Source organism: Protomyctophum parallelum, assembly GCF_964188405.1.
Source record: "Protomyctophum parallelum genome assembly, chromosome: 11".
Classification (NCBI taxonomy): domain Eukaryota; kingdom Metazoa; phylum Chordata; class Actinopteri; order Myctophiformes; family Myctophidae; genus Protomyctophum; species Protomyctophum parallelum.
In genome coordinates this window covers 41,843,997-41,854,590 of record NC_139707.1, presented here as the reverse complement: position 1 = coordinate 41,854,590, position 10,594 = coordinate 41,843,997, and the positions used below count along the sequence as shown (strand labels likewise).

Sequence of the window (10,594 nt, the reverse complement as noted above, 5' to 3'; positions counted from 1 at the left end):
GACTGCAAGATGAGACGAAATGCTACACGTGTGTCACGTTTGGGCATGTCATTATATATAGGTGGAAATCTTCTTTAAAATATATGAATTAAAGTATTGGGTTATGGCGAAACCATAGTGCTTATATATAGACGGAGCAAACCCCCCCCCCCCCCCTCCCCGTGTTTCACTCAGCCTTGCTTCACTTCTATCCACTTCATCATTTATTTTTCTTTCCCCATTTCCCCCGTGCTTTCCATGTTTATCTCTCTCCATCTCTCTCTCTCTCCTTCACCTTTTCTCCAGCTCTCTTCCGGCCCGGCCCGGCCCGGCCCGGGGGCTTAAATTAATGATGTGGGGCATAATGCCCCGGTAATCGTCTCTCTGGGAGAGCAGCTGCTTGTTGGGTCCAATCAGCACTGATCTCACTTATCAGGTGAGTGACCGCTCTGAGACCATTAAGACGCTCCACCCTTGACACACCTTCACACGCATGCCCACAGCAGGTAAACAATGCGCACACGCGCACACGCACACACACACACACACACACACACACGCGCGCGCGCTTCACTAATGATGCGCAGCCGGCGTAGCTAGTTCAGGCAGACAACCTGGTCAGGAGACTGGTCACATGCACTCTTGGCCTGATTAGAGCGGCTATTTAAACTCCTCTGCCTACCTGCTCATTCATGGCTTCTCTCTTGTTTCTAGATCCCCGGGGGTCTTTTTTCCCCGTCATTCCCTGTAATTCTATTTGGCTTATACAGGTAAACTTAACTAAAATGTTAATGTTACAGGGAATGAATAGGGACAAAGCCCTGGCTGGCGCCAAACTATGCTTCATCTATGCTCGATTATGCTGAATAATAAATATATATTCTAAGAGTTGTCTGACTGAACTGTCCCAATAACCACTCTACCCCTATACCTCCCACAGTGCAGTCAGACAGCGTCTGTATGTGCTGCTTTGATCACTCACCTTTGAGAATCCTTTTGAGGCCTGCAAGAAACAGAGAGAGACTCTTTCAGTGAGTTGTGTCTATCTAGCACACTATACATGCTGTGTTTGTTCAATTGTCTGTTCACTTTGCAACGGAAGGACCCGTGTTCGGAGAGAAGAAACTGACCTGAAGTCCAACACGGCAACATTCTTAAAGCCAGGCAGTCCCTCTAGAGCGTCATCAATCTGTTAACAAACAACAAAAGAAAAGACCCATCAGACTCAAGCCTGGTTTATACTTGAGACCCTACACAGATTTTGTTTGTTTTCCAATTTAGGTCAAAACAATTAAGCAGATTAAAACCATGGCAAGCTAGTAAGCACAGGCCGAAGGCATGGGGAGAGAGTATGTTTTGCACTCCGTCTGTGTGTCCGTGTCCGTGTCCGTGTGTGTGTGTGTGTGTGTGTGTGTGTGTGTGTGTGTGTGTGTGTGTGTGTGTGTGTGTGTGTGTGTGTGTGTGTGTGTGTGTCCGTCTGTGTACAGCTAATTTCCGGCACCCGGTCGATGCCAAATTTTGCACACACGCTCCCTGGATGCCAAGAACGGCCTGTTATAGCGCCACCAGGAGGCCGACTTTTGAGAACATTTTTTCTGTCCAAAGATCCCGCAAATCGTTACACACTGTCTCTATAGTTTTCTTTTAGTATAGGCTTTCAAAGTTTGCAGGATTGGACTGTTTTTAACGAAAACGCAGTGTGCAATTTACGTGAAATCTTTCACGGACTTTCCTACTAGGCTGAGGAATATATCCCACCCTTTTCACATTGGCCTGTTATAGCGCCACCAACAGGTGGATTTTTGCAAAACACATTTTTGGAACAAAATGCCTCAAATCATCCAATTGCCAACTAAGGCGTAAGAAGAAATGGCACCCTTTTCAAATTGGCCTATTATAGCGCCACCAGGAGGCCACAACCTGACCTGCCCTGGTGGAGACCTGTGCCCCGAGGGGCACTTTATCTAGTTAAATATTGTTATTATTTGTATTATTAATTGCATGTGCGATCCAAAAATCTTAAAAGTGCATTGATTTTGGGAAGCCGTTGTTTGCTACAGAGCATACTTTCTTAACAAAACCCTCCCCTCTAAACAAAACATTGTTTTCAAATATCTTTGAAAATAGCTGATCTACAAGCTCACTTTATATGCATGGTTCATGCCACTGTTTTCATGTGTGTACACTGTACAGCATTTTGGAAACTTAGTTTTGAAAGGTGCTATATTAATAAAGTTATTATTGCAGCCTGTAAAACAAAAACTACCGTTTTGAGCTTGCAAATCAGCTTTTGAGTGACACCGTCAACCCCTGTTGCACAATGCAAAATAGCAGATCTACAAGCTTTGGTGTCACTCTGCCCAACCAAGTATGCTGTAAAACTGCCATTTAATAAGCACTGACACGGTACTCCACAGCCAATATTTCTACTGATATTTATTTGGAACAAAATGTGCTAATTGGCAGCTAAATTAGCTCAGCAAAAAAAATGGAAGCAGGTTGAAAACAGGTGTTTCTTGTCTGGTGCCTTTTACAACTTCTGCCTTTCTAGGAAAGATATTGCGCGGCATATTGTCCTGCTGACTATACTGACACAATTTATGCATCCAACCTGGCAACAGGTTAATAAAGACAAAGCCCACTGGAGGCCCCTACATCCTTGTGGCTTATCCAGCTCTCGTCACTCCCTGTACTGTGGACCCACTTCTTATCGACTCTGAGTCCACAGTTCCCATCCTCCCCTGAACTCCCTTTTCCTGCGTTTTTCCACTGCACGAGAAAGAAAGTTGTAAATCGTCGCTGTCGGCCGGGGCAATCCATATTTCTTTCATTATACAGTATGTGTTGTCATCAGAAAATGAATGGCCTATTTTATACTTTGTCGTTTGACAGTGTCACTCAAAAGTAGCAAAAAATAGTCAATCTACAAGCTAAAGATCACACATCATACACCGCACACCAGCCAGTCAAATCATCACATTCCGTGCTGCAAACACATTCCATGCTCAAACGGACATACTGTACACACAAAGCTGTGCATATGTGATGGATCAATGTGGAAGACACAGCTACTTAAAATACTAGGAACTGTGCCCATATACAGTACCTGTCAAAGTACTTCTCTAGAGAAAGAAACACCAGAGCTCCTCTGACCTCTCCTTAAATTTGGTGCAAACATGGGGAAAAAATGCAATGAATCTACTATACTGCCTGTGGAATGCCACGAAACTTCTCCATATTCCCCCTCCAAATTGTAAATAATCTGACCTAAAAACATGAGTGTCCTATATAATATATTTACACACACACACACACACACACACACACACAATGACAACGCTATAATGTCTCTGAGTCGTGTGTGTGTGTCCGTTATAAAGAACCAGCTCTAATCTCATACCTCAACACAGACTAGAAAGCAGGTCAGAGACTTAAGACTAAAGCACTTCTTCCTTCCAACATTGTAAATACACTTGACAGAGGTACCGTACCTCCTCTGCACGTCATGAATCATGTCAAATCTTAAACATACTGTACGTTTTACACTGCCTGCATTGCTCGCCGACAAGCGCTGATTTACACAAAGTGATTTACAAGAGCTGTTTTAAATCATATTTAGAACTGATTTACAAGCTAACAACGCAGTGCGTCGTGACCCGTTGTTAGCTTGTAAATCAGCTCTTCTAAATCAACTCTTGTCGGCAAGCAACACCATCGTGGGATGGGGTATAATTTAGAGAGAGAGAGAGAGAGAGAGAGAGAGCCGTAACCGAAACGAACCTTTTCAATGAACTGTCTGTCGAGGGTCTGGTACTGGAGGCTGGTAGGATCTCTGAGCTGCTCGCTGTATCTCTGCCCAGTGAGCAGGATGCTCAGCTCCACAACCTGTTCCATCACAGGGGGCGTGGGAGGCTCCATGGGAATGTCATTGTCCACCTGCACGCCAGGGGAGGATATGTTCACAATTCATCCATTCATTCAACCTTTGCTAAGAGGTTACCACAGGACAGCATTTGTGGAAAGCAATTGCTTTTAAGTGCAGTAATTAAAAGTGTGCGTGCGTGCGTGCTTGCGTAGCAATGCTAAAATCTTATCAAATCTTGCAAAATGTTGACAAAAAGGTTCCCTGGCACAAAACATTTTCAGATCAGGGCCAGATACTATACATTACAATTACTGTACAGAATACTGACAATTTGGGGGTCCTTGACATGAAAATGTTCGAGAACCACTGCCAAATACTATACGTTTTATATCAAACTCATTTTTCGATTATTTTGTGTGCATGTTTGCCCACCTCTGCCTCCATCTCTGCCGCTGTGTCTTCCTCCACGTCTGCCTCCACCTCTGCTGCTGCCTCTTCCTCCACCTCAGCCTCCACCTCCACCTCCACCTCTGCCTCCACCTCTGCCTCCACCTCTGCTGCTGTGTCTGCCTCCTCGTCAGCATCACCGGCTGCGACTGGAGTGTCAGGCGGAGATAGAGAGGTGACAATGATGGTCATAATGTGGCAGAAGCCAACGACAAAAGACAAAAGTCCGTCCGCTGATGTTATGCCCGTCGCTCATTAACACTGATTTAGTGGTGTAACAGTTCATCAAGCTACTCGTTTTCATTGCAAAATATATTAGTAAAATAAATAAAAGTCAAAATGGCAAATCGAGCTCACAAGCTCACAATCGCAACATTTGTGCATGTTGTACGGCAAAGTATAAAATAAGGTGGTTAAGTAGTAGAATCTAGACTAATATGCGATTTAGTCAATTATAAATAATCCATTATATTCTTGTTCCGATGCGCTGATATATCTAAAAACTACAAAAGATTATTTGAGAAAAACGTGCTTCTTGATTCTTTGAGAGAGTAATTGCTAATATGGATAGTTGCAGGCCTAAAGACTTAGACTCATCCCCCCCCCCCCCACCATCCCGACTACTCTCCAAAGCTCTAACAGGAAGCCACGCTCACTTGCCACCACTAATAAGGGAAAATTTGCTAAATGTGTGGCAAATCTGCAAAGTAAATGCTTACCACTAGCTTTCTTCACAGATGTGTTCATAATGGTGTCTACTATCACATTATAAATGTGTTCCAACCACCTTGGGAAACTTTGTGACAGCTGCTGAAAGTTGGGGTACCATTATCAACCAATATAAGGCAAAAGAAAAATCTAAATTTCATTTTTTTCATTTTTCAATCATTTCATGATTCTGAATCCATTGCAAACATTAGTTTTGCACAAAAAACACTCCTTTGCCTAAAAATGCCCATAGCACATTTGGGCACATTTGGGCAAGTGGCTATGGCCGAATTTAGCCCAAGGAGTATTTTCGTGCGAAACTAATGCTTGGAATGGATTCAGCATCTTAAAGCTATACTTAAAGCATAATTACATTTTTGGAATTTTGCCTTATATTGGTTGATAATGGTACCCCAACTTTCAGCAGCTGTCACAAAGTTTCCCAAGGGAGATCAAGTTGGGTTGGAACAAATTTATATGTTATAGTAGACACATACAGTATGAATTTGTGAAGAAAGCTAGTGGTAAGCTTTTTCTTTTGCAGATTTGCCACACATTTAGCTAATTTTCTCTAACTACACACAAAGACACACCACTGTACTGTGCATAAGGGCATGGATGGAACGTAAACGGATGTCCCTATGGGTGTTAAGGTGGACCTGTAAGCTCCATTTTCTTAAGAGAACATTTACAGGTAAGTGATCCCAGTGCACAGCTACTGTATGAGAAAGCACACCGTCATCACAGACACTGACCTTGACCTTCCTCGACCGCCTCGGCCTCTTCAGGTTCCTCGGGGGACGGACTGCTGTGGAAGGGCAACAACTGTGTTCTTAGTCAACTCAACGAATAGGATACTGAGATGAGGAGTTTATGGGAATTTACGTATGGTGTAATGGTGCAGTGGAAATATGGGATCTAGTAGGTACACCTAGTCTAGTACAGTGGTTCTCAAAGGACCCCTAGGTTTGACGTGGATTAGGCTACAGACCCCCATTTAATGGCATTTCTATCGCTGGGACCCCAATTTATGTCCATACATTGTGTCCATTTGGTTCCATTTGTTTACAATGTCTGAGTTACAGACCCATAATATTAGGGTCCATACCGTCCATTTGGTTCCTAACTTCCTAGCTATCTATCATACCGTCCATTTGGTTCCTAACTTCCTAGCTATCTATCATACCGTCCATTTGGTTCCTAACTTCCTAACTATCTATCATACCGTCCATTTAGTTCCTAACTTCCTAGCTATCTATCATACCGTCCATTTGGTTCCTAACTTCCTAACTATCTATCATAGCTGGGGACCTGCTGGAACTCCCTCCGGGACCCCTTTGGGGTCCCCGGACCCCACTTTGAGAACCACTGGCCTAGTAAGTAGGTATACACGTTTGTAACTCCAAAAGCGGACGAAGGAAAGAGATGAGAACAGAATGGGACGAGGCAAATGAAAGCGTTAGAGGTTTGTGTGTGTGTGTGTGTGTGTGTGTGTGTGTGTGTGTGTGTGTGTGTGATGAATGGATTTGATGTGGTAATTCATGTGAACAGGTCAGGTTGAAGAGCCTTGACAAACGTACGTACCCGCACAGGGGCTGCTGGTAGGACGTGGGGGGCTCAACGCCACTGGAGGACAGACATCATGGTGAGAGACACCGAGCAGGCATTGGGGATAATAATGTCACATGGTTACAGTACTGTACATACATAACACACAGGCACCAGCTATCATGATTGACGATTTGAAAGTAAGATATTTTTTCGTTTATGCATTTTGGATCTGGTAACAATTTTGGTTCAGATTGATTGTCGCAGGATTTTCGATTATCGAAAGTAAAATGTTGTACGTAGGATAGGCACTCATAAGCTATTCTGGTGACTATTCCTTTTAGTCACCATTAACTATGTAACAGTTGTCTTATGTTGATGTATACTAGAGGGTATGCGCATGCATAAAGGGAGTGGCAAATCGAGTGGCAAAGTGAGTTTAACGTTGTATGCAATCAAATAGGACTTTTCTGTTTGGATATATAATGGGCTGTAAAATGCCAGAAAGTTGTTTTTTGCCACTCAGTAGGCTTCACGGGTATGATGATGATGTCACGCGCATAACCTCTTGTACAGTAGTGATACTGTGAAGATGACCAAATAAACTAAACTAAACTAGCTGAGGGAAGGCAGTTGATGTTTACCTTCTGATTCCTTGCAATGCCATTCTCTGAAAAAGAAAAGAAGAAAATAAATTGGATGAAGCCAGCATGAGCCATTCAAGCTGCATGTAATATAATTAAACCCCATTTTGGGCGGGAACCCCTTTTGGTGTTTCAAACATTATGTTATAATTTAGCTATTGAAAAAAAATTATATATAAAAAAAAAAAAAAATGTAAATTGAAAAATAGCAGATCTACAAGCTCGTAGCGCGCCACCGAGTGGCGCGCTACGAGATTGTAGGTCTGCTATTTTTGAAAAGTCGTGAAAACTGGAGGATTTAGAAGATTTTTTGAAAAAATGTTATAGGCCAGGCCAAAATGGATTAAAGTCTGCGTTCCTCTCGCATCCATCCACTCACAGCGTCAATGAGAGCCTGGTGCTCCGGTGACTGGCTGAAGAAGTTGCCGATATCGTGCACCGTGACCACGCCCTCCTGGCATTGGCTCATCCACCGTTGGTACTCTTCCTGCTCGGGAAGGCGGTCCCAGAAGATTTTGAAAGCCTCCCATACGGTCTCCTGGCACACTGGTCAAAACACAAGACCGGGAAGAGCCACTAGTGTCAACATATACTGAAGATGAGACTTGTAGCTCTCTATCTACATTCATGTTTCTCACCCACCAGACATTTTCCATTATGGAGAGGAACAGCCTTTGAAATAGCATTCCCTCCATGAGATGTTAAAGCTCTTATAGGTGACATGAAATTCCTCTCATCTGGTGGTGACTCTTGTAGGCACAGTAGTTCATTAATAAGAAATGCATACCGTTTAAGGATATTTGATGTACATTGCCGTCAAACTAAGGCAGATTTGGCCCGGACGGCTAGGGTAGCGGTCCGGGCACCTAGCCTGACAGTGTGTTGCGGGTTCGATTCCCGATGACCTTTGCTGTGTGTCATTCCCCATTTCCTAAACTGTATAATACTATCTAATAAAGGCAGAAAAGGGCAGATTTTGGAAACACCACTTCAGAGGAAGATGACGACCAAATGCATCTCCGTGCCAAGTGCATAACCTACTGTATATCTCTCTCTAGGACGAGTCACCCTATTACCTACTATGCCAAAGCCAGGTAGCCATCTGCACAAACCGTACCAACCAACATTGGCACTGAGTGAGGCCTGACTGACATATTAGTGGCCACTATGATAGCGAAATCTATTGCACATAAGTAAACCATTTAACCCTCACATGTCTTGCACTTGTGCACCCCACACCATCTGGTTTTGAACATGCAACCCTAAAAACCGTTGAGATTTCAAAGTTTGATCTCAACAAATCAAAGATCACAGACCAAGATCCAAAGATCTTAAGTCTGAAGCTTAAGTCTTTCTCCATCTACTATCTACAAGAGGTTGCTACCTCTTGTTATCATACAGGCTGTATGATAAGTTTCATACACCATAATAGAGATACTAGATAAAGACCATTGCAAGACCTGCAAAGACCATTTGCAAGACCTGCAAACTTTGTCTTCACATTTCTGCCTTTGGGCAAGAGGTAGCAGAGCATCGCAGAATGGAATCTCACACAATAGCACCCCGCTACAGTACTCCCTGGGAGTGCGGTTGGTTTTGAAACTGAAGAAACATTTCACTTGCACCTCTCCTCCCGGCCCAGTATACTGTGGCCCTTATGCTGCGTTCACACTGGCGGCTATAAGGCTAAGGCTTTCATTTGTTTTCAATGGAAGCCATTGAACGATACAACATACACAGAAGTTACATCCAACGTTTGCAGCTGCTACAAAAGCTACAAATAAGTACGAATGAAGGTTTCAACTTCAGCTACAAAGCGACAGGTATTCTGTGTATCTTTTGTATCTGCCAGTGTGAACGTAGGTACTGTAGGAGATCACCTTGGCCCAGTTGTCTAAATGGATTTATCACGTGTGTTACTGTAATTACCAGACTTCTGTCTCGTGGGCTTCTACCATCATGGACCACATGTTGGTCTGGCCTAATTGTCTAACTGTGAACACACAGATGTCTTGGACTATATATATAGTATGCCATGCACACTTTTCACATTGAATAAAACATTAAAGGACAGTGATGACCTACAGTTTAGGTAGTGGCAGGCCTGTGGCAGAAGGAAAATATTAATGCACAACTCTCGCCCCTCCAGCAGTACCCACCGCTGCAGTGCCCTTGAGCAAGGCAACAAACAAACAACATTGCTGGATAAACCCTGTATATATGAATTAAGGTTTATGGGAAAGCCAGGGAAATACATAAATCATGACTACAGCGTTTTCATCGGTAGACATGGGCTGGGACAAGAAAGGCAGTGGAATAAAATATGTTTTCATTCTATATTTTATGGGATTCATCTTGCCGTTAATCTCATCGTCTGCTGTCCTGACTCTCCTGAGACAGCTCTATCTGACCCTGGATGGCCTGGCCATTGAGCAACGACGTCAACATATCTGCTCGACTTCACCATCACAAATGCTCACGGTAGTACCACGTCTGCCACTTACCTCTGAGGTGGAAGTAGTTCAGATGGTTTGCGGCGACCTGCAGAGCGGTCTCCAGAGCGCACAGCCTGACTCCGCTCGGGAAGAGGACGTTGCGCTTGCGACGAGAGATCACCCCGTGGCCCGCGTGGTGGACCACGGGGTCAGAGAGCTGGACGATGTGCGGATGGTGCGCCTGCAGTGACACTCGGCCAGCGGCCCCGTTTGGTCTCTCTGTCCTCTGGGGGAGGTCTGCGTAACCCATGGCAGAGCCTTCAAACGCCGCACCTGTGGTGGTAGAGCACAATCAGACCACTTGCCTTGCAATGCATGTGAAAGGAATCGAGTACGCAGGCTTGATTGATTTGGCAGACGATACATACCTGTCCTTATATCCAAAAATATGAGGGCAAAACTGAACGCGGCGGCGTAAAAAGCACATTTCCACCGCATGCTGGACATCTTAGATCCTTTGATATGTTGTAAATCCACAGAGAAGGGTCACGTCGATGGGCGTTTCCTCTCAGGTCATGTATGACAGAGGCGTTAACACCTTGGCATACGTTCGCATATCTTGGAGTTCTACAGGTGCATTAAAGTAGTCCGGATATACAGATATTTTTTTTATATATACGATAATTGCATTATTTTCTCTCCTTATCTTCTGTATATGCTGAAAGGAGGGTGTGTCCCTGTGGTGCAGAAAGAACAGCTCCTCAGTTACCTGTGCACCGCGCAGATGGCATTTGGAGAGGATTTTTTTTTCACCCCCCGCTCTGCTTCTAATCCTGTTTACCGTTTAAGCCTTTTAGAGCAGATCGTCCGAGAAGTTACTTGGTGGTGACACTGGCAGGGAGGGGACGGTGTGTGCTTAGTGTGTGTGGAAAAAGGTGGACAGGAGTCGGGGCAAAGGCCGCCTGCAG

General features: G+C 44.2%; 1 protein-coding gene across 1 annotated transcript in view; it reads right to left on the bottom strand.

Annotated features, from left to right (window-relative positions):
• Positions 1–9,936, bottom strand: part of impg2a (interphotoreceptor matrix proteoglycan 2a) — a gene marked incomplete at its 5' end in the record, with an annotated part of 28,412 nt that extends 18,476 nt beyond the window's left edge. The window contains 9 exons of the mRNA XM_083776810.1: positions 962–982; positions 1,110–1,168; positions 3,760–3,915; positions 4,277–4,440; positions 5,755–5,807; positions 6,584–6,625; positions 7,192–7,217; positions 7,571–7,737; positions 9,696–9,936. Coding sequence (XP_083632936.1) covers positions 962–982; positions 1,110–1,168; positions 3,760–3,915; positions 4,277–4,440; positions 5,755–5,807; positions 6,584–6,625; positions 7,192–7,217; positions 7,571–7,737; positions 9,696–9,936 — 929 coding nt within the window. The remainder of the gene's footprint in view (positions 1–961; positions 983–1,109; positions 1,169–3,759; positions 3,916–4,276; positions 4,441–5,754; positions 5,808–6,583; positions 6,626–7,191; positions 7,218–7,570; positions 7,738–9,695) is intronic.
• Positions 9,937–10,594: the final 658 nt, after the last annotated feature.